The sequence below is a fragment of the Calonectris borealis genome, chromosome 1, assembly GCF_964195595.1.
Source record: "Calonectris borealis chromosome 1, bCalBor7.hap1.2, whole genome shotgun sequence".
Lineage (NCBI taxonomy): Eukaryota > Metazoa > Chordata > Aves > Procellariiformes > Procellariidae > Calonectris > Calonectris borealis.
This window is the reverse complement of record NC_134312.1, coordinates 155,653,986-155,679,071: the sequence shown is the minus strand read 5'-3', so window position 1 is coordinate 155,679,071 and position 25,086 is coordinate 155,653,986. Positions and strand designations below refer to the sequence as shown.

General features: G+C 39.8%; 1 protein-coding gene across 1 annotated transcript in view; it reads left to right on the top strand.

The window, feature by feature from the left end:
* MYO16 (myosin XVI) overlaps positions 1-25,086 on the top strand; it is a 304,717-nt gene that overhangs the window by 16,705 nt on the left and 262,926 nt on the right. The window contains exons 2-3 of the mRNA XM_075137449.1: positions 15,774-15,844; positions 19,768-19,911. Coding sequence (XP_074993550.1) covers positions 15,774-15,844; positions 19,768-19,911 — 215 coding nt within the window. The remainder of the gene's footprint in view (positions 1-15,773; positions 15,845-19,767; positions 19,912-25,086) is intronic.

Sequence of the window (25,086 nt, the reverse complement as noted above, 5' to 3'; positions counted from 1 at the left end):
AAAGCAAAACTTGCTTTGTGGTTTACTGGTTGCTCCAGCTTTGGCATGATAGTTCGGCCCTTCTAGAGGCTTACTGGTGTCAAAGAGGCGGCGTTGAGTATTAAATATGAGGTGGAGGGTCTGTCTCTCCTACATCTCATCCTAGGTTCCCCAGATCTTCAAATGCTTCACTAGTAACTCTACATAAGATCGGTGTGCAGGCTTAGCCATCTGTGAGCTTGGTGATATTGAATGCAGAATTGTTTGTGCTTCAAGTTTGTCTCTTTGGTTGGAAACTGCATTTAGATGAACTGTTATAAATCTGTCATTTCAGTTCCCTGTGTCCCTGTATGATTTTCGTATTTCAAATACTGAACGTTGAAATCAGGTCAAGTCTACATTGCTGCAATCTTCAGCTGCCCAAATGTGATAGCCTTACCTCAAAACAGATACATAGAGATGTTTTCCTTTGCTTATTCTGAGGTGGTTTAAGAAGGTGTGGTAGTCACAAGCTTCAAGTTTATGATAGCTCTTTCCTTCTATGCTGGCTTTATACACGTGATCTGTTGTTCTTAGGGTGAGTATGTGGTCGTTGCTGATTTTTCAGGTGTTGTTTGTTGTGGCGTATTGGTAGTGGTGGTGGGTGCTGTCACTGATGTGGGGAATTGAAGGTGTTAGCCAGAATGCACTGAACTTGCAAGCATACAGAAACAGCTGTAGGATAAGAGTGAGTGAAAGCAGGATGATTTCTAGGAGGCTGAGTTTGTGCAGTCAGAGCAGCACTGACTGGAGGAGATTGTGCGGACCTGTCTGTGGACAATTTGCTCTCCTTGCTGGACATCCAGGTCATCCATCAGCTATCAGGGAGACTAATAAAGATTCCAGAATGTATTAAAACAAATTTAGTTGAGACAAGACCCTTAATAGTATCATTAGGACATTTAACAGTTGCCTCACTGTTGCATGTTTGTTGTAGTCACTACTGATAGAAGACACCTAGTCTGTGCAAAGAATACACAGCAGGAAAGCGTGAAAGGTAATATTTGGGCCACCTTGTCAGAAATGGACAAAGGTTATAAAAGTTGTTGTGTTATATTACGAATTGTGATAAGCCAGCCCTTTGCCAAGTGTTGAAAGAATTCCTTGAAGGTTAGGAGTTTGGGAGCCAAGATGTGAGAGAAGCTCTAGCTATAACTGTCAGACTCTTCATGTCCCTGCGCTTTGGATGGAAAGAGCTGACTCAAAATTAGAGAAGAATAAAGAAGATTTGGAGACTACTGGATATAAAATGCTGGGATTACCACTAGGAAAAATACAATGCATTTCAAGAATGCAGCAATTAAGCCGAATCAAATTTTTGTAAAACAAGTAGTGAGGAATGAAAATCTCTTTCAGCTAGATGCACAGGCAGGGTATAGAAATATACAGAAAACAGACATAGTCATTTTCTATAAAGACGTGTGACAACTAACCAAATTGTGAAAATGTTCATATTTGTTGTTTATAATGCACAGGCTAGTAGAAGGGCTTGGTAACCAGCATGTTGCAATCAATGCAATAAGTGCTGAATAGGAGTATAAGGAAATACTCAAAGAGCTTACCCAAAGTAAAGTATTCATGCAGCATGTGTGCTTTTTATATCCATGTTTATATGGGAGACTCATGTGACAGGATCCCATATCCCGCTTTCCCACAGTGATCCTGGCTGTTTGCGCAGCACGGGGTAATCTCTCCAGACCTCACTGATCAGTCTCTCGGTCAGCTATGCTTTGCAGATAGTAGGTGAAGAGTAGGACGAGCTCCACACTGTCTTTCCAGAAGCTCAATTTTCTGGTTGTGTCTCTGTGTGGTGATGCCATCCTTGAGCTGACAAGAAAAGCAGATCCTGTTCCATCATCTCCAATAGGAGCATGTGTCTCATGCTGGCCATATGTGCAAGGAGTCATTAGGCTTCGCAAACCTCATGCATTATATTAGGAAAAACCTGAAATTGAGAGGTGTAGGTGTGCATTGTGAAGTAGAAAAGAACTACTAAAATGTTTAATGTGTTATTCTCAGTTGGTTTTGGCAAATCGTAAAGGACTGATATTGTTGAAAAATAAAAATTATGAGTGACATGTATACACCAAAATCCAACTTCTCTCCATTTTAAAACTCTGTAAATGTGAAGAGGGGAATGACTACATGTGTGCACAGTGTTCTCCACAGCTCTTCACGCCTCTTGACCATCTCTGAGATGTCTGAAAAAGGGTGCTGGTATCAATAGACTGAAGTGTGTTGATAGTTTGAAATTTACCATAGAGCAGAATGTACCTCAACCAGAAAATGTTTCACAGCACACAAATTTTAATGTGCTAAAAATGACGTATATAGATAAACAGGATTTTAGTCAGAAAAACTTGATTACGTGGCCTTTCAAAGTGCCATGGTGGGACAGCAGAGACGTGATTCTGCTCCCATGAGATCTACGGAAGTGTGGGCAGGACTGGAAGTCCTTCTGGAGGTGATAGTTTGTTCAAATGTAATTAAATACAGGTAAATGCTGTAAGGGCACCATGAGGGCCAGCTGCTCCCTGCGGGTTGGACCGCTGGGAGCGTGGGGGCCTCCCCAGGGCAGCCGGGCAGGGCCTGGCAGCCAGGGCCTGTCCCACCGCCCCAGCCAGGATCCAGGCAGCCAAGGGGCACCGGGGCAGCCCCAGCCCCGGGCATCAAGGCATCTCCCTGGGGACGGGCCAAGGTTGGGCCAGGACATCAAGCTGTGGGTAGGGTCAGGATCAGGCCCATGAGGGGAACCAGGGCCAGACACAGCCCCGGGATGGCCAGGCAGGCTGCGGGGATGGGGGCGGGCCAAGGCCAGGGCATGGGTCCGCGGGGGGACCCGGCTCAGTGGGGCTTGGGGCCTGTGGCTGGGCAGGGCAGGGCTGAGGGCAGCTGGGCTGTGGCATCACTAGGGCAGGAGCTGAAGGCCCCAGGGGGCTGACATGGGGTCCTGGGCTGTGGGCAGGGTGGGGGAGACCCCGGGGTGGGCAGGGCAGGGAGGTCCTCAGTGCTCTCAGGGCCCTGACAACTGCACGGCATCCAACGTGCCATGTTGTTACCCAAACCGGATAGAAGTTCTTTAAGTGAAAAGTAGCAGTAAAGAGCATGATACTGGTTTTGGAGTGCAGGAATTGACCTCAGGCTTGCTCTCCTAGAACGTCTTAATGAACTGGTGTGCTATCTCTGAGTCATCTGAAAGAGAGTGTGAAGTCTGGAGAGGGAGAAAAACCAAGGCAAACTAGCAGGCTGATTGATGTGATTTGTGAGTAAAAATTTGAGAGGTACCCCATATGATAAGGGCAAGTGTTATTAATGAATGACAGTATATTGTGACCTGGTGGGCTTCTTCCAGCACCTACTTAATGATCAAATTAGAACACAGATTATTTGAAGGGGAATCAGATTGTAGCCATATTAATCTACAGAGTATCTGTAACACATAAATACCAAATTGGGAAGGCATTGCCTTGGATTTAGTAGATGAAGCAAGGCAGGTGTAAATAAAATCCATAGTAGATACAGCAAGATAGGTGTAAATAAAACCAAAGAAATACGTAGGTATTATTTAGCTGATGACTAAAAACTCTTTTGGATAGTGATATCTGCCAAATGAAGCATGCAATAATCCTTATTTGGAACACATAAAATGATGGTTTTTAAAATTTATCAGTTCTGTATTTTTTGTCTACATAGTTATTATTGTCTGTTTATTAAAAGTTTGGGGATATTATATTGATTACACCCTGTAGTGGCCCTGTATGTGTCATGATTTGCCTAAACAAGAATTGTATCACTCCAGTCACACAGTCTTAAATGAAATTGTACAGCTCACTCTCACGAGGGTGTAGTTACACCAGTAGGGAGGTACTTCTGTGAGTTCACTAGAGTCAAGTTATATCAATAAAATGTTTACTTTCGCTGGTATACCTCTATGCTTGTTAGATGTTATGCCAACGCTGTATTTTCTAATCAGAAATTTTCATTCATATTTTTATGACCCTGTTCCTACTACTGCTCTCTCTGCATGATCTTTGTATCAGATTTAGCAATTGTGTGGCTGCAGAGGAAGTCAGTTGAGTAAACTCATCCAAGAGAGAATGAACCATCCCCCAAAATCAACAGTTAAATTCTGTGTCAGCTCTCTGAACCCATTCACCTACCTGTTGCACAGCTGATGGGACTGATGCAAAGAAAGGAAAGGGAATACGCAGGCATCTTGGAGCCACTGACATAATTTTGATAGTAGCCTAAGGATACATACAATACTAAATGACACTTGCAAAGTGTGTTTCTAACGCAGTTTAAAACTAAGCTAAAATTGAGGTTGCCATTGGTTGCTCTCCTTTCAGTCCTGCTCTGCTTCTGTCCTATCCTTTTGTCCTCCTCTCTTTATGCTTATTTTGAAGTGAGCCAGGGAGCTAAACCAGCTTTCATAAGGTTAGCCTTCAGCTGGTTTAGCTTCCCATACCGGCTCATGGCAATGTAAACTGTCACAGACTACACCCTGTGAAAGGAGGTGCCTGAGCGGCATATATCAAGTGGTGAGATACTCCTGGAACCAGACATTTCCTTCATAGCTCTGGTCACTCGTATGCCACATGCACGACTATTTTGAATTAATGCATGGATAGCTAACGTCCCTAGTTTGTTCTATACTGCCTGGTTTAAGTTTGCTTCCTTGTGCACACCCTGGGAATTCCACTATACACACAGAATCTAACAGCCAGTGGTCTAGGGCTAGTAATTAGTACCATTTGGCAGCTGCTATGCAGGATAATAGCCTGTTATCCTTGAAGATCTCTAATACAAATCGTAATGACTTGCTTACACGGCTTCTAAACCAGCTGGCATAAACTTGCTCTGCATGGTGTGAGAGTTACAAGAGAGACTGAGTATTGCTTCATATGAAATATAAGTCAGCGGTAATTTGATTTATGCCAATTAAGTAACATTGGCATAGGATCAACATAAATGATGGATGAAACCGAGGGGATGTACAGTCTATTCTGCAGAAAATTTGTGTTGTATGCAAATTCTTTAACTTTTACAGTTACACTAGGGAAAAGCATGAGATGGCAGTGGTTTTCAAATTAAGCTGCTGACCACAGAATCAGTTATTTTGCTAATGTGTGTTTTAGTATTTATCATTTAACGACTATAGGATTGAAGAGCTGCAAATCTGAAATAAATTTAATGTATTTAGTAAAATATTGTAAAGTTCTGAAACTTTTATTCAATTCTACACACATTCGAATGTACAATCAGGTGTGTCTGTAGCAGAAAAGTTAGCCTAAAAATTACACCAGTAATTTTAAGGGCTTTCAAATTGACATATATTTCTAAGGTGAACCCAGTAGGGTGTGAGCTTTTCTAATAACTGAGTGTAGCCTGCTGATGATGTTCCTGCTGTTTTTAGTCACCTTTGTTAGGACCTCCAGGAGAACCCATCCATGGGAGATGGATAAAATATGTATACAGAATGCAATAGGTGACCTAAATGCTAAGATACTAGGTTCCTTTTTTTTTGTTCTTTTTAACCTTGAAATAAATAACTCACATAAACTAGTTGGAAGTGAAAGCTTTGAGAAAAGCCATGTTTAAGTTTACTGTATGATCAACTACTTCCCCTAAAGTTAATTTTAGAGCGTTCATCTTGTGGTAAATTTTAAAAAGCTTTGTTTTTGTTGTAATTTTATCTCACTAACAGAAATTCAGAATTCAGTCAGGTCTGTGCTACCAGTTTTTGATGACACAGCTACTTTGGCCTGGGAAGTAGCTATGCTGGCAAAACCCCTGCTGTGCTATCAGCTATGATGATAGAAGCAATATTTTTAGCTAAGCATGTGTTATTTTGTGAGGTGGTGTGTTGAATCATTTTAGCAACAGCTCATATACACAGGTCTTAGTTACAGTGAGGTAAAATCACAGCTTTATAAACGAATAAGACAGACCTTACCACAGCAGTTTTCTCCCTGTGACCTGTCCAGAGCTCTAGCTCTGGAAGAATTAATTCAAAATGGAGGCAGAACAAGGGATCACCACCATTGCCTAGTGACTCTGGGTGTACCCCTTGCAGCAATATCTTTGGGCCATAGAACTGAAGGGCTACTTCCAATTTTCTCTAAATTACTGTGATTTACACCACTGTTTTTCCACATCACTGTAGATATCATCAGTGCGTGTATTTGCAAGCAAATGATGTAAATTAGTGTCCTTCTATTTGAAAGAGAAACTATAAAGCAGGAAGGTGTTGGATATTGTGAACTGAAAAAGACAGAAGACTTTAGGAATAAATATCCTAAAAAAAAAAAGAAAAAAGAGAGAGAGAAACCAGGTGTAGCTATTGCGTAGAGTGACCCACTTATTTTTAAATCTTGTTCTTCTGAAATGGTTTCAGAGTCTACACTGCTTTTCCATGTGAATATCTCTTTTCAGAGTCTTAAAAACAGAGGTGCTTTGCCTGCCATATCACAACCTAACCCAGGCGTGTCACGTTTGACTGCTGCCCATTGTCACTTTTGTGTGAGGAGAGAAGTTAATTTGTATCACTGTGCTTGGGCACTGTAAGAGGCACTGTAAGAGGCAGTAGCATTTTTTAAGCCATTAGACTTGTGGCCTTAATATTTTCCAGTGGAGCCACAGACTGCGTTAAATTTCATGTATACTGTCCTGGTTTCGGCTGGGATAGAGTTAAATTTCTTCCTAGTGCTGTGTTTTGGATTTAGTATGAGAAGAATGTTGATAACACACTGATGTTTTCAGTTGTTGCTAAATATCCTGGAAGGACAGCTTCCATGTTACCAAGCAGAGGATGGGAGGGAGCATAATCGGGACAGCTGGCCCAGCTGGCCAATGGAGTATTCCATACCATGTGACATCATGCTCAGTATATGAACGGTAGGCGTGTTCGAGGAAGTAGCGATCGCTCCTTGGTTATCAGTCAGCGTGGGTGGTGAGCAATTGCATTGTGTATCACTCATTTTGTATATTCTATCATTATTATTATTATTATTATTTTCCCTTTTCTATTCCATTAAACTGTCTTTATCTCAACCCACAAGTTTTACTCACTCTTACCCTTCCGATTCTCTCCCCATCCCACTGGGGGCGGGGGGAGTGAGCGAGTGGCTGCGTGGTGTTTGGCTGTCTGCCAGGTTAAACCATGACAATATGAAAATGAAATGAAAGAGGGGGAATTTGCCTGAGAAGTTTTAAATTTAGCAGTTATTAAATAATTGTAGTCCCTAAACTCATAAATTATTCTGGCTATGTGTACAGTGATAGAAATATCTGCCCCACTGAGGGAACTGTGACCCTCCTCACGGATCTCATTGGAGTTTGACTTAGTGTCTGTGTGGCCCAGAGGCATAACCATTATTTTTATGTGGTTTTCCAGTTCAACGTACCTCAGATAACAGGAAGGCTGTGCCCCTGACTTCCAGAGCGACAGTGCGTTGGCAGGAAGCTGTCAGGGTTGCTGAATGCCTGGGCATGGACGTACCATAATTGAGGGTTCAGGGCCTGGTGGGAAAGTAGCAGAGGACTAGGCAGAAAGGAAGGGACCTTTCTTGTCATGTGTCTACCTATGCTGCTTGAAGTTCACTCCCACAGTGGAGTGATCAAGCCCCTCAACTGCTTCCAAGCCTGTGATCTGACTGATTTCTCCACAAAGAGAACATGGGATAGAAGTAACGTGTATTTTGATCTGCGCATAACACTAAAGCTGCGAGAGATGTTGTCTGGGGCTGTAGGACTACTTCTGTCAGTCTGTTTCATTGGTGGCTTGGTTTGTTTCTTTTAAAGGTAATGCTGTGTTGAATGGAGCTCAGGAATCAGCCTGACAATTCACATCACACTTTTAAATGCAGCAGAGAATCAATGGCCCAGTTGCTCTGGGGTCATGGTAACCTGATTCCTGGCTGCCTGAAAAAATTATAAACTATGGGAGCTCTGCCAGGGAGGATGGAAGCATCAGCCCTATTCTCATCAGTGCTCTGTTCAAACAGTGGACAGTATACTTGGATATGCAAGGCTAACCTTCTCAAATTCAGCCAGTATGGAAAAAGTAATTTTCCTCTCTTCATTTCTGCATTCTGTGAATGGCATAACACTTAGCTGTCCAAATGTTATGCATATTTCCTTTATGGTTTGTTGTCTTTAATATTTATGCAGCAAAGGTGGGAATTTATTTCCAAGAGTTCTTCAGAAAATGAGAAGATGAAGTTTGTACAAGTTTGACAGATGTTGCCAGTGATCACTGGAAATATTTCAAGGATGGAAAAAGCAGTAGGATTACAAATCAGTTGTTTGAAAAACCCATTAAGGGCATGACTGCTCTGAATAACCACTGTCAAGCGGTGGGTAGAGCTTTCTTTGAAAGAAAGCATCAGCTATTGCACTAGTAATGATGTGGTAACAGTATTGCTACTGTAAATGTGTTTGTTAGGTAAACAACTTAAAAGAATGATTAAATTACCAACAGTGTACTTGGATTTTAAAATTTAATTTTAAACTAATCATAGCAAAGGTGTGAGGTAAATATTTTTTCTAAAACTGCATTAACCAAAAATTTATGACATCTTGCTTGATTTCATTTGCTGTTCTGATTAAGAATAACTTGCCAGAGACTGGCATTCATCTGTTCTCATACGCAGCTGAGTTGTATAGCAGGTCCCTTGTAAGTACCTTTGGTACAAGCTGAAAGTGCAGAGTGAATACTGAGGAATGAGAAAAGACTACTAAAGGAGCATGAAGGTGGCAAGAATTCTAAAAGTGGCACATCTATACGGAGTTTAAGATGCCAGCGTTGGACCAAAGGTTTGACTATGGAGGGAGTAAAGGGCAAAATATGACACTTGCTTAACTGATGGAAGTGGGAGGGGTGGAAGTATGCTATTTCTCTTCCTTCAGTATCACTTCTGTTGTCCAGTGGTTCAATTTCATAGCCAGTTTATGCCCAAACTGCTTTCAGCTGTTGCTGAAAGTGGTGGCCACCCCATTCTCTCTATTCATACCCATTACCCAGTGCCACATTCCCAGATTGTTGATCTAGCTGAAAACTAATCTTTGCCTTGTGCCAGCGAGAGGCAAGCGGCAGAAACATGCAGCCTGAGGCAGGAGGAGAATGGGATAATCCATTCCAGCAACAGCATGGTCTTAGCTAGGCTTCTGCAGTAAGTCATGTTTCTGCACCTAATGAACAAGTAAAGCCTTCCAGCTAGAGTTATTCCTGCTGAACTAAAGAGAACAAAAATAGATGTTAGCAGGAACAAAGTTTACACTAGCTAGCTGCTACTCCCCAGAGTAACGATTAACAGAAACATATACTGGTACTCTATATCCAGCACAGCAGATGGCCAGCGGTTAAGTTTTACATATGTTAGGCACTTTTTTTTTGTCTTTTCTGTTACTACTGAAACTGGGTTTGCTGTGAATGCAACATTGCCGCACTCCTAAGTTTGCATTACCATCAGTAGCTGATCACTGGTGAGTTATTGATAGACCTGGGCCCTCTGAATTCACCTTCCAGGCTCTGCTGTCACTTCAGATCTGTACTCCTTTTGTCTGCGGCATATAAGGTCATAGATAGTTCTACATGCCAGAGTAGCTAGATAATATTCAACATAGCACAGCGTAAGTACTAGTTATTGCCATGTATATAAAAAATCTTAACACATTACACAGCATAGTTATACAAAGCTAAACAAAACTAAAACGTGTAAGGTAATTGTCACCTTGTCATTAGCCAGTTACTATAACAGCTAAAAAAGTTAAAACAAAGCTCCAAGCAAGCCAAGCCAAGCCCAAAGTAAGCCTTACAGCCCTGGTCCCACATGCGAAGTTAGTACAAAACCTGTGGCTGGTAACAGGCACGGCAATACTATCTTTACTGGATGAGAAGGCTACATAATAAGTCATAATCTAGTCAATGTGTGAGTGTGGAAAGCTATTCAGCTCACTGGAATAATTTAGTTAAAATTGTAACATCAGGCATATGTAAAAAGCTACCTTGATTATTATCTTTCTTTACTCCTGAGACTTTATAACTTCAATGCTTTCTAAGACACTTTTATTAGATATGAAATTAGGTGTGAAATTCTGCTCTAAGTACTTGATAATTTTGTGTGTTAAATCTAAAAGACAACAGAGAATGAATGGACCTGTTGTCGTGGTTTAACCCCAGCCAGCAACTAAGCATCACACAGCCACTCGCTCACTCCCCAGCGCCCCCCAGTTCTCCAGTCTCGGCTGCAAGAACAGACTAGAGGTTTTCCAATTTTTATTGACAGACAATTAACCTTAATATATACAAGTTGATAAAATGCCAGAATCCACCTCCAAATGATTTTTCAGAACACTGAAAGATAGGCAATAAATAATACTTAAATGAAGAACATTCCCTTTAATTGTTTTAATACCCTCCCAGTTTACACAATAATCTGACAGCCCTTAAACAAGAACAGAGTGTCTCTGTCAGGGACAGCATTCCATTTTACCAAACAAAAACTAGAAAAAGTGAAGTTTTATTTTTAGTTACTGCCACACATTTCTTAATGAAACCCTAAGACAGAAGAGAGAAGTCTTCACACTGCTCAAAACAATCCACAGTTGTACTTCAATAGCCTCAGCCAAGTTTCAGCACAGAAAGCATACGTTTTCCCTGCCTGTGGTAGGACACGGGACATTCCCCAAGTACTGCGTCACATTCCAATTAATCACCACCACCTTTCTTGTCTTTATATATGTGTGGTGTTGGACTGTTGCATCCTGAAGCACAGGAGCCTGCCAATTAATAGCTAAACAGCAATTACAGCTATAAATTCTATCATCTAGCACATTCCAATCAAACCTGTCATTATCTTGAACCCTTCGAGCCCTTGGGCGCCAAAAAGGACTGTCGTAATTTAACCCCAGCTGGCAACTAAGCTCCACACAGCCCCTCCTCACACCCCCCACAATGGGATGGGGGAGAGAATCAGAAGGGTAAAAGTGAGAAAACTCATGGGTTGAGATGAAGACAGTTTAATAGGTAAAGCAAAAGCCGCGCACACAAGCAAAACAAAACAAGGAATTCATTCACTACTTCCCATCGGCAGGCAGGTGTTCAGCCATCTCCAGGAAAGCAGGGCTCCTTCATGCATAACGGTGACTTGGGAAGACAAATGCCATCACTCCAAAAGTCCCCCTTCCTTCTTCTTCCCCCAGCGTTATATACTGAGCATGACGTCATATGGTATGGAATATCCCATTGGTCAGTTGGGTTAGCTGTCCTGACTATGCTCCCTCCCAGCTTCTTGTGCACCTGGCCAAGCTTGGGAAGCTGAAAAGTCCTTGATTAGAGTAAAGACTACTTAGCAACAACTAAACATCAGTGTGTTATCAACATTATTCTCGTACTAAATCCAAAACACAGCACTACGCCAACTACTAGGAAGAAAATTAACTCTATCCCAGCTGAAACCAGGACACCTGTTTATATACACAAAAGAGGGGCTTGAGAGTTTACTGAAAATTTTACTCTCAGGCTTTTTTCAAGTATATGCCAGCTTCCTGCCTTAAAGCCTATTTTCAGTCTCCTCATCTTTTCTGGAGGCTTTTCTTCCATGAAAGATTACAAATAAGTTTTAAAAGAAAGTCTTGTAAAAACTTGCATTATTTAAGAGATATATAACTTTTCTGTAATATAGTTATCTATGACTTTCTGTCCTCATTAGGGCAATTCATCCCAAATTACTAGCAGTAACTAGAGTAGTTCTATCAAAAGGAAAAAATGAACATAAAGTTAAGATTTTCCTACTGACTAGTAAGGTCTGAAGTGAATAACCTAAGTGAGTTGCATAGTAGGGAGGGGGATTTTGCTTCTGTGATCTTCTTTTTCTTTATTTTCTTTTTTATCGTGTTTTACAGGGAGGATGAATTCAAGGAAAGAGGAATGTTTTTTACTTGTCTGTATATGCAGAGGAATGTAGCACATAATCGTGATTCAGAACAAAGACTCTTGCCCAGTTGAAAGGAGGGTTTGCATATCTTGCCCTGGTAGTCTTTGTGATGTGGGTTTCCTGAAGCACTGATTAAGCTACATGCAATAATGAGGAAAAATAAACCAGAGAAAGAAAAGAACTACTGAGCTTTTATCCACTTACCCTATTTTTTTGTATGTGACTTGATCATTTGTTTATGGTCGTAATTATTTAATATTCTACTTTAAGATTACAGTTTACGTGTTAATTCTTTAGACTGTAATCTTGTTCTGCATTTCTGCTGGGGGGAAAAAAAGCACAGCAAAAATATTCATTCTTATGAATTTCAATCTCAGCTCTAGCAATGGTCTGTCATTTTTTGGTTTCAACAGGAATGTGTTGCTAAGAAAGGCATTACTTCATTTTGCATAGCTTCTCTATAAGAACCAAGTCTTTGGGGGTTTGATGGAAGGAAGAGATTCAATAAATTGTCCGTATTTTCTATACCCAAGTGGCCACAGGCTCTTTCTGTCACATGGTTATTGTTTTAGGCTCTAGATGAAATTCTTATGGAATATTTTTAGAAATGCAGTTTCCCAACCCTCTGACCTTCCCATGTGTCCTGCTCCTGCCAAAAGAGAGAGGTCTTAATCCTCTGTCTTTGCTTAGAAGGACCTGCCCAAAAGCCAGTTTTGGTGATCCCAAGACTCTTAATGATTGAGTTCATCTCAATGACCCAACAAGAAACTCTGCATTTTGTTTTTGCTGGGGTTATTTTGCGCCATTAGAGTCAGTTCCCGGATGCAGAAGTAGCCAGAGGTAAATGGTGTGTAAGTCCTTTTGCGAATGGGGGAAGGGAACAGACCCTTTTGGTTGACTCCTTAATCGGCTTATCCCATCTTGTAGAAACACAGACTGAGGATGTTAGTTCATTATTAGCCTTAGCCAATGTAAGACTTCTGCCAGCAAAACGCGGTGTGCTTGCTCTGCCTCCACATGATGTGTGCATTTGTATCCTCGCAGGTGCTTATGGAGCTATGCAGTCAGCCACATTAATGGGGCCGAAAACTAACCCTGCCAGGAGAGAGAAAAAAGAAAAAAAAAAAAAAAAAAAAAAAAGACTTACTGGTCCAGTTGAATGTGGAGCTGCATAGGTGGGGAGAGCTGGCACAAGGGAAGAGTGGGCCATGCAGTGGATAACATACCTTCCCCCTTTTGACAGCAGTGCAGTCTGTGAGAATACGCCATAAAAACGGCATTTTCGAAGAATTATATACTGTCACCGATGTCATCAGTTAAAGCCTTCTTGAGAACAGAATTATGGCAGTTTAATAATTTCTGCAAATCACACTTTCAAGGACTAGCTGCCTTAATTCCCATATTTGCAAATGAGACTATCGTTGCAGGTAGAACCAAGCCATAGTTCACATTTTTAACCTACACACAGAGTGCATAAGAAAGAATGTTACATAAAAACACTATTAAGTGGCTGAGAGACTGAAATGGATGGAATTTTTTTTTTTCCCCTGAAAAGCAGGGATGGAGGAAGGGGAACAAATTAGAGTGTTAATTTGTTCAGGTGAAATCCTGATGGGATTGGCAGAATGAAATTACTTTCGGAGCCTTAAGAAAACTTCTGTGATATGGAATTCCTATTTTCTGGCCTGCTGAAGAAATAGCATAACATAGGAACCTTGAAAATATTAACTCTTCAGGAGGATGTTGTTGCACACCTATTTAAGGAGGGAGGATTTACCATAAGGTCTTTACTCATTAAAACCTGAGGTAGAGGAAGCATCTCCATATGTGGTCAGCAATTTGGTATTAAAAGAAGGAAAGAACTTAGTTCTGAACCTTTATTTTTAATGATCTCTATCTGTATGAGGACAATTGTGTACTTTAGTACTGGATTTGTGGATCTGAGAGGAGAAAGAAATACTTTGCTTTTTGTCGTTCATCCATTTTTCCCAAGGTTATGAAAATTTGTAAATATTTCTCCACCCTCCCACTCTGCTTCATTGCTTTTCATCTTGCTTGCAGTTGTTGTACAGTTCATTTATTCCATGTTACTTAATGTTCCACTTCTACTTTTGGCGGACATGTTGGGGACAACAGTGACTTCTAATAGTAGTTAACTTTCAAAGTGGCATTTGCCAGAACATAAAAGTCTTTTACAGTTATGTAAATTAAATGAAGCAAAACCTTTGGTGAGGAGAAATAGGTACCATGGAACTATTCATAAAGTATGAATTTATACAATGGTTTGGATTTATGTTTGATTTTTAAAGTTCAAAAAGAAGCAAAAGATCAAATGGATTCGTATAACTATTATAAATATTTATCGAATATACATCTTTACTATGTGTGAAGTATTTAGTAATGATGATGCCAAGTCTTTCACTTTAATTTTACAGGCTTGCAACCATTTAGCCAAATTTTCTTTCTTAGGCTGAATTTTTCTAGGGCGCCTGGTCAAAAATCATTCAACACATTAAGAAAACATTGCTTGTGTAAACTGACAATATTTGAAAAGAAAACTGACCCCTTTCAAATAGGTCAACTGAATGTTTGAATGCTGTGAGACGTTTAAATGTACAGTGAAAATGGAGTTGCAAAATATTCTAGAGAGAAAGAAAACACATACAAAAAATACATGGATAAGGAGGAGATGGTGTACATGAGTCTCTTGACAGATTCACAGAAGTTAGAAGAGCCTTGGGACAATTTTTATGGCTCTCCTGTAGGACAGACACTGCAGTGGAACAGATTTCTGGGGTATTCAGAACTTAAAATTTCTTTGAAGACCTTTGCACAATTCCATCCAGGAATCTTGACTAGGAATTAAAACCAGGATTTCCAGATGATGGAGGCAGAACCAGCTGTGTTCCTACACAGGAAACATTATTGGCAGTTATTCTCCTGGAGGGAGGCCTTTTAAAAGGGTTCTTCATACCAGTTTAGCGAAGACAGGGTTGCAATGCTGGTGTGGATTCCCCTGATAACTTTTGGCATTGTTACTGTGCAATTCTGTTCCAGGAATGAACACTGGTGGCATGAGTTAGTCAATGCTTTGATTCCAAGTGAAAAGGCTATAAAGGCAATAAAGACCATGGGGAAAAAGTGCTGAATTTTCACACTTGAGTGAGCACCAATATGAAGGGTTGTGATTTTGCTTGTGTTAATAAGCCTGTTTTCATTTCAAAGGGGTTTGATACACGTAACTGGGAGTGGAGTTTGACTCCAAATATAATTTTAAGAATTATACCGCATCAGTGATCTGACAATGCACTGGAAATGTTAAATTGAGTACAGATCGTTTAGCTGTGGTATCGTGATTAATTTCAAGTGATATAAGTTATGAACACTAATTTCAATTATTTACTGAAAAAGCCAACAAATCTCATGGGAACTCTACAAAGTAAAATAAAGCCAGTTGACTGTGATTTTGCTCCCAAATGAACTAATCAGGTGATTGTGACCTTGAGACAGGGTCTCTCCTCCAGTTCTTCCCTCCTCTCTCCTACGTACAGAACTGACAGGCTCATCTGTCCACTTGAGAAGTCCTTGATACTGTTCATATTTAACATCATTATCAAACGTCCTTTGCTTCCAGGCTTAGCCATTAAAATAGATGAGGTGGGAAATGCTGACATGATAGTTTTGAAATGTTATCTGAGAGGTTTGCATATATTATTAAGTCGCTTAATGAAGATGATAAAGAATCAGCCTATTAACAGCTCAGAATTAGGTATATTGCTGCATTAATTCTTGTTCCTCTTTTCTTTGATATTTCAGTGCTACGGCTATTGAAGGATGGTGCTGACCCTCATATGCTTGTTTCCTCAGGAGGCTCCTTGCTCCATCTGGTAAGAGTGATTGAAGATTAGTGTTAGTGACTGTGGATAAATATGGTGGGATACTGAGTAGCAGATTGAGCATATTAACAAAAAGAAAGGCTTAGCAATAATTTTTTATCTACACTGCCATCCACGATGGTTATGATTACATCCAGCTATGCGTGTGAAATAAATGGTCGTTTTCAAATTGCTTACAAAAGGATGGATCATGTCATAGGAATGGTAACTAACAAAGTAGAATGAAATGTTTTATTTATAAATTATCTGTGCAGTAAGAAAGAACAAAGGAAATATTGCTTGATTCCAAAGATAGAATTACATGGTTCAGAGAGTCACGGGTCCTATATGAAAAACACCATGATGTAACATTTTTCCTTTTGTTTTTGTGCATATTTTGTTGCACCAATTTCCTACATGTGGATATTGAACACATTATCTGCATTTAGTTTATCATTATTTGCATAGCAATTTAGATTAAGTAACTGGAAGATAAAAGGAAAACAGTTTCTATACAATGACCAAAAGAGAAGCAAGATGTAACGGCATGTGGAGGAAAGACTAACAGGCAGACAGAAAGAAAATACTGCAGAGGTAACATTTTGGCTTTGCTGAAGCCATTGTCAAAACTCATCATAAATTCCTGTCTTATGATCCTTTACTTTGGTCTGTGATGCTTCAACTGCAGACATGCTTTCTATTTGATGTGAAACTGTTTTAAGATATTTGGATCCAACTTTGTTGCACAATGCTGCTAAAATAAATGCAACTTCACAAATACAAGGGCATAATAGATCTAGTGAAAAGTCTGCTGGCAGAGTGTTTCATTTTAGAACAGTTGGATTAAGTTTCTCATAGTATGTACACAAATGAAGCGATTTCTTGACAAAAAAAAGGATCCTATAATATTACTGGACTCCAGCACACCTGCGACCATGCTCTTGCAAGATGTAGTGTTCCCCTTATGCAATTAATCTGTGTTTTCCATCTTCCACGGCCATGCTGCTTACCAAGGACTTCGGGAAATAGAGGCCTAGGTGAGGGGAGGGTGCAGTAGTGAGTTGGAACGGAGAAAATTTAAGTTCTCTTTTCGTTCCTCTAACTATTTGCCTGCTGCGAAGGTGCTCAATCACTCTTTAAAAATGCAGCCTATAGGAGATGTTATCTTTGGGATTCCCAAAACTGAGGCATCCAAATCTTATCCTGTGCTGAAAGCCCTAGGGGACAATCTTTATCTTCAGTATGGCTGATGTGACATCTGTCTCATTGCCGTTTTAAAACAGAAGAAAGAAAAATCTATCTTTAGGGATTTTAGGTTGCTTTGTCTGGTTCAGCTGATGCACAGTTTTCAACTGCAGATAAAATCTTTTTAGGTTTCTTGATGTTCTGCATCACGCCCCAATTCACTGTCACAATCAGAATCTCTCCACTGGTTCCTGCTGCTTCACAGGCACACATATACTTCAAAAGGAGGGAAAGCTTCCTGCAGTAAGAAATTTGCAAGAGAACTGTGTGTAACCTACTGCCTCAGTTTAGTCCGAGTTACTTGTACGTACTCATAATTCATTTACAGGAAAATGCTGGTCCTGTGGGAGATGGGGCAAACCTGATTTCAATGAAACTTGGATTTGACCCCAATTTGGGAGCAGTACAGATAGGAGAGGAGAGTCAGGGAAACAGACAAGCCAAGTTTATTTTTGTGCAAGAACTCAAAATAGTAATTTAGCATGCATCTTTATTTTATTTTTAAAGCCCACTCAGATCCATTCTAAGTACTAGTTTTACCACTATAATTCTATGTAAGCTGCTTTCTCCAAAGGGGAGCTAATCAGTGTTTATTCTTTCCAGTTGTAGGGTAAATGTTTTTATTCCGGAATCAATGGAAAATATGTTTATCTTCACATTTTACTTAAAATCTGATTCATGATATAATTCCTTTTTCTTTTTCCATTTCTGTTAACTTCCAAAATGTGATATATTTCTAAAAAAATCAAATGTGACACTTCATAAAGATTCTGTTGCTATCTCTGTAGACTTTATCCCAGTAAGATTGAATCTCAGGGAAGCCATGAGAGCTTCAAAGGTATTCACTGAACTCTTACTAGACTCCATGAGAGGAGAAGTACAAATAAAGAGAGTACTTGCCTGAGTTGACCATTCAGTGGGAAGCACATAGTGTTATATCAATTCACGCAGGCCATCACCCAACCTGCCCTGGTAACAAAGTATATGAGTGCAAATTTTCTCCTGGAACTTTGACTGAGATTGCCCAATTGCTTCACAAAATCCATTAAACAAGAATCAAGGAGCATCAGCAATTAAATTGCTGCTACAAATCTAGGCTGTTTTCAAACTGGTAACTAACCACAAAAGGCTCTATATCTATTATTAATACACAAAATGGCTCAGTGACATCTGTCATTTATTTTGTACGGAAGCTCTCCAGAAAGTCTTTTGCTTAACAATACCTTGAAAATGTGATTGGCATGAGATTTTATTGATCTGTATTATAAAATGTCTTATCTCTCATTTGTTAAAATTTGAACATTGAACAGCTTAATGTAAGTTATACAATGAATGATACTGATGCAGCAAAACAAAACTTCTCTTTCTAGAGCTGGCAGATAAGTTACAAGCTAAAGGAAATACATCAGAACTTAATTTCTGTTCTATAATTTAATGGTCAGTATGTTTGGAAATAATTTAAAGCAGGACTGCTTTTTAGCCTGATAGAGTTTAATTTTCATCTTCTGAATTATCTATATTTATGATCGCTGTAGTACATGCAGCTCCTACATTCAGTTGAATATCTCAGCTATATCTTGACTTCACAGTGGAATCCAGTTAAGTACTTCTCCTTTTTGCCCTTTTCCTCCAGGGTCCTAGTTTCCATGCCATATAAATACAGACCAGCAAACTGGATGCCATGGTGTGGTTCCACATGTGATACAGACATAACAACATAATTATTTAACCCTCACTTGCAAATTATCTGCAGATTTCACTATATTTGTACTTTCAGTGTATATGTGTGTTTTTTGGCACAGGGAAATATTATACAGCTTTAAATATTGGAGGAAGCATAGATATTAAGGATTGTATTGAAAGCATCAAAGTATCTAATACAGAAAATTAGTCTCCCTGTAACCTCTCTCCAGTGGGGAAAGAGAGAGGATCCTTCTCTAAAGAGTTACTGAGATAGTGTGTTAGGCCAGAGTTAGGATCTTAACCTAGGTGTCCTGATTGTCTTTTAAAGTATTATCCATAAGCACATCCATAAAAAGTCACAGATGTGACAGAGGAGTAAGCTCAAAACAATGTCTAAGCCAGCTTCTTCTTCTCTGCCAAAATTAGTGACCTCCATCATCAAAACAAACAAAGTATAGAAACACACTCACACACGCGTGTGCAACCCCCCGCCCCTGCCCCCAACACACCTTTAGTGTGCAGAGTATTTATCTATCAGAGAGACTTGAATAGGAATCAGTTAGTGGATTGGAAATAGGAGCGGGTATGGAGAGGCGTGCATTATTGCTATGCACTGCGTAAAAGGCAGAAGTTCACGTATGTGTGGACATATGTGCGTGTGGGTGTACATATACTTAGATGTGATCATTATGCACTGATGTCTGTGCACTGTTTTGGAATGACAATATTGAACAGAAAGAAAGCCTCATCTTTACTGTAGATTTCAGCAGATTTCATATAGTGCTTTTTCACAGCAAATAAGGGATTCTGTGAATCATGCACATGGAACTTGTAGTCTCCACAAAACTATTTCTATAGATTCATCAGCTGTTGTCCCCTACAAAAACACACAGCTACAGTGCGTCATCTGCTCAATTTAAATGTTAAATGGAGCAAAAATTGTAGGTAATAAATTCAGTTGTATACTGAGTAAAACACCATCCCTAATCTGCTCTTCTTTCTTCTAGTGTGCCCGCTATGATAATGCATTTGCTGCAGAAATTCTAATTGACAGAGGAGTAAATGTAAATCATCAAGATGAGGATTTTTGGACATCAATGCATGTAGCCTGTGCCTGTGATAATCCTGATATTGTCCTGCTACTGCTACTAGTAAGTAAAGCAATCCATTGCATTGTGTGCTTGAAAAGGAAACAGAATGTAACACCATAAGGTCTGAAACTGCTGTATGAATGCAATATATTACTACCAATCATATCAGTGAAAGCATATATTGTGTTTGTTTGTTTCTTGACATTGTTTTGGTGCTCAGGATTTTTAGAAGGTATTTTTAGGCCTTCAATGACAATAGAGATTAAACATCAACGTCAAGTATCTCCTATCTCTTCCCTGTGGTCAGGAGCTTATATCTCTGATAAACACTCAGTCCCAAATGGAATATTCGGATAATTTCTTTTCTCTTCCCCTTGTCACTTTCTGTTAAGGTTTGAGTTCTCAAATAATCTTATGAAAACCTCCTTCTTAAAAGCAAGTATTCACTCAATTACACTCAGTATTCGTAAAGAAGTGTTTGTGGACATGGTCAAAATGAGGCCAATTTAATCTAAACAACTTTGACATTTTGAAGTGGAGTTTACCCAATATAGTAATAGATATGGCATTCAGCCTTTGTAGAGAACAGCTTTGTTCATGTTGTGCTTCCATTCCTAGGATCACAGCCTCTAGTTTTACACCATGGTATTAATGCAGCTCTTTCTCCCAGTTCATTTTATATTGCTCTTTAAAACAGTAGTGCAGAAACAGTTCACAATCTGACTTACGGTTTTCTAATCTATTTGTATAATTTTAAAATTTGTATGTTTTTAATAGGTTGTTGCTTTCGTGAAATCACTTTGGGAGATTGTCTAGTCCAATTCCCCTGCTCAGACCAGAGCCAGCTACAGCAGCTTGCCCAGGACCATATTTCCAAGGATGGAAAGTCCACAAATTCGCTGGGCAACCTGCACAGAAACAAAGGGGTTTTATTAGGTTTAAACAGAGTTTCCTGTGTTTCAGTTTGTGCCTATTTTCTTTTGACCTTTCACTGAGCACCACTGAGAAGAGTCTGGCTCCATCGTCTTTACTCCCCCCATCAGGTATTTACACACATTGGTAAGATCTGCTTGAGCCTTCTCTTCTCAAGGCTGAAAAGTCCCAGCTCCCTCAACCTCTCCGTGTACGACAGATGCTCCAGTCCCTTCATCATCTTTGCAGGACTCACTCTAGTATGTCCATGTCTGTCTTTTACTGGAGAGCCTGCAACTGGTGCCTCACCAGTGGTGGGCTCTCACCAGTGCCTAGGTCTGCTGGCAGTGCACTCCAGGAAATCTATGGCCCTCTTTGATGCAAGGGTACATTGTTGGCTCACGCTCAACTTGTCCATCAGGTCCTAATTGCAGAAGTATTTTGTGTGGGAAGCTGTCTAGCTAGATAGTAGGAAATATTGAAGAAAAGAGTATAGCCTAAGTTTTGTCCTTCAAAATAGTTAGTTGTCTAAGATCATCTTGCAGGGAAGTATCTGTCTCTGCTTGAAGGTAATAGCTGGGAACACTGTTCTGGCTCTGTATACCTGCACTAGGTCAGTGATGGGAAGGGGGGCTTTTAACCAGTGTGATACTGATTAGAGCCCTCTTGGGCTTTTGAGGACTTGAGTCCAAATGCCTCCTCTTCTAGAGAAAAGTCGGATCAATGTCTGTCTTCTCCCAGAAGAGTATTTCACTAGACTGTTAGATAGATTTCATAATGAAGTTATTTTCTTAGGAATGCTTTGGTGCTTAATTGCTAATGCTAAAGCATAATCTACAGGTTAAGTAGCATCCACAGAGATTAATGTGATAGTTTACACCTTAGAGGTATTGTTTCAGGCTTTCTTGGTGAGCTCTTTCTGAAATATACAGATATTCTTTCTTCTAGCACATATGCTTCATTTTATAGAAAACCGGGTAAATAATATCCTATACTAAATTAGAAAATAGATGAAAAATAAAATCTTTTATTTAGCTCAGAATTTAGCAATATCTTCTTTCCCTTCATCTCAGTTCTAAATTTCTAAGTTTCAACCTTTATTTGAAATCAGAACAGGTAACTCTTGAGGGTTTTCCGTATAGACTCTAGTTCCATCACACCAAATTGGGATGAACTTCTGAATGGAAAGACTCTTCCCCAAAAATGTTGTGTCCTTCATAAATATGAGTTGTGCTTTTGAATTGCTATGACAACTTTAATGAAACAAAGGGGTTTTTTTTAATAACCTATGACTCGTTGCATTTAAAATCTCATAAGTCAAAACTATCATGTTGAGTTATACTTAGTGGAATATATGAATGTGCTGTATTCAGTTAGGGTGGCACCACAAGCAAATAGTTTCCAGTAGTAAAGGGGATAATCTTCTGATTTTCTTCAGCATAGTGAGTTACAGTAGTATGATTTTGAGTTAGAGACTCTGCTAACTATAATGTAATGCCATGTATCTGAAAGAAGTACTATGGCTACTATCTGACCTTCTGTAAATGGCATGGGCTTCACCAAAACCTTTGTTTGGAACCTGGAATTACTTTTACTGTGTCCTGTGGTTGCTTCTTCCAATCTGTAACTTTAGTTTTAACGTTGAACTGTACCAGATCTTCTCTGGTAATCTCTTAGGATTCTGATGGCCTCTGAGGCTAAACCTGCTCTAGAAAACCGGAAAGAGGTGTCCAGGAGTCTTCCTGGGTGCTGGACCACAATCATCTGTACTAGCAAACTGTTCGAATGTCCTCTGGCATGACTTGTGTGAATCTTGATGACATGTGCCATCTAGATTCCTTCCAGACAATTCCCCGACATGGTTTTGAAGCTGGAAAGTTCCAGGGGCCAGTTTGTATCCAGGTGTCTCATCGTAGAGGCTAAGAGTCTTTACTGGACTAAACTAGGTCTATTCCATGCTAGCTGGCTTCAATGCTCTAGAGTTTTCCCAGGTCCATTTGATTTAATAGTAGAGATACAGCCTTTGTCATGCTTGGAATGTTGTTTTCTCAGCTTTTCTATTACAACCATAATTAGGTCCAGTAAATGTACAATGCAACGTACATCTGATTTTCTGTTCTTAGTGCTTAAAATGGTATTGCTTACCTAACCACAGTCATCAGATGTGTTTGGTAGGAGTATCCCATTCTAAACATTGTCACTACTCTTGGCAAATAAAAGATAAAATTTCCAGAAGGTGATATTTTTTCTCTTGTATTACCTTGATCTGTTCAATGTATATACTTTTGAAGCCTGTGTATCCTTTGGATTCTGTGTGTACTCCTAAACTGATAAACAATTAGAACAGAGAAGCTCATTTATAAACACTCTTGTATTGTGGGAAACTCTTGTGATGTGGGGAATTTTCAGAAATACTGAATGCTGTGCTGTTGTTGACATTAGTAAGAACACATGGGGTTATACAGGGCACTTCTAAAATTTCCTCTGCCTGTTTTTGCAAGAAGCCCAATCTATTAAAAACGCATTAAGTGTTTCTACCCAGGATTATATCCAAAATTATTTTTCAGCCCCCATCATTTGAATGTTGTTTGATTTGGTCCCTGTTTATTACAAGCTGTCTTCTTCTGAAGGTTCTAAATATCTTCCGATAACTTGGGATAAATAGGTCATCTGATATATTAAAGTTTCAGTAAGCAGGGGTACATCCATATAGATTTTTGCAGGTAGTGTTTGAATGTTATTTGCAATAACTTCTGATAAATTTGCCCACATTCTAGGCGGTCAGCACTTTTTAAGGCAGAATTTCCTTGACTACATAAATAATAACTTTATGCTCTCCCTTCTGGAGTGGGAATAATAAATAGAGTATTGTGGCAGAGAAAGGGAAATATTCTTAGGTAAGCAATAGTTTTTGAACCATGACATTAATGCTATCTTTAATAACATTTGACAAAGTGAAGATGGAAATTGGGTTGGAGGGAAGTATTTTTCACAACCCTGAACTGTCTTTGTGTGAGCATTTGATATTAGGAATTACTTTGCCTTGAGGTTAGAGTGTTTCATGGGCCATGTCTAATGTGTAGCATGAACCTGGATAATGCTAATAAGAGCTACAGGCAGCTTCTATTGTGCCACAATTTTTAGTTGGAAGAGAAAATAACACTTCATGTACCCTCATTAATTACTTTGAGATAAATATTTCTTCTGGATTGACTTTACAACACAGACAATGCCATATTATCTCTTTTAAAGATGTGAGCTAAAAGGTAACAGCATGGTCCTTTAATTGAGACCTGTGCAAATTCTGATTCCTGGAAAACTGTCATAGAGGCCAGTGGAGGTTTCCTCAGTGAGGACTTCAAAATGTTTCCTGAAGGGAAAATAGAAAAAAAGGTATATAGGGTATATGTAGATCCCAGAAGGCTATTAATGAAGACTTAATTAAGCATGCCCAGTTTCTGATTTTATCCAACTTTTGGTGGTCTTCATGTTTCTCTAGCTCAGACAAGATAGTGACTTGTCATTCATCAGCTTAGCTGTGGTAACTCACTATTTCTGTCGTCTGGTAGATCGCAAAGACAAAAGTAAAGCTTATTAGCTGAAATGTCTTTCACTGAGAGCTAGGAGGGGCTGTAGCTGTTCGTAATGTGATAATCTGCTATCGTGTGCTGTTGGAAGACTATTGGAATTGTAGGCACTGTTTTTGGAATAAATGCAGAATGAAATGCTTGAAGCTATTTCTTTCCATCCCAACATTTTACCCAAGGTGGTATAGCTTTCCAGGGACATATTTATATCTTCTCCATTTGGTAGCCGTCAGCAAGGTGGGGGGGGGGGCATTGGGCAGTAGAGCCAGCAAATATATCCCATGTCTGCTAAGTAGTCAGCCAATGAAGAACTTGCCCCTGAGGCAGCTGCTAGCACATGGGGAAATGTAGAGATCAAAGGTAATCCGTAGAGGTCTGGTTGCCATACGTGCAAATCAGATGGTAAAGGTCAGATTCATCAATCGTTGCCTGACTGTATCAGTGTTGGGGGTTTTCCCCTTGGGATAGGGGACTGTTTCTATGGATGTTGTATGAAGGAGGATCCTGTAGCAGGTTGAGGAGACTGCTGAAGTGCCTTTCATTTAAGAACAAAGATGCATAGGCTTGTATACATTTGTGCCTGTATGAAATCTCCAAGAGTATGAAAAACAAGCAGATATATTAGAAGTATCTGCTCTGTCTTGCCTCACCGCCTTTTGAAGGCTCAGGACTGGACACGCTGACAGCAATTCTGTCAGGTTGGGGTGTGTTCCTCTTCCATCATCTCTGGACACAT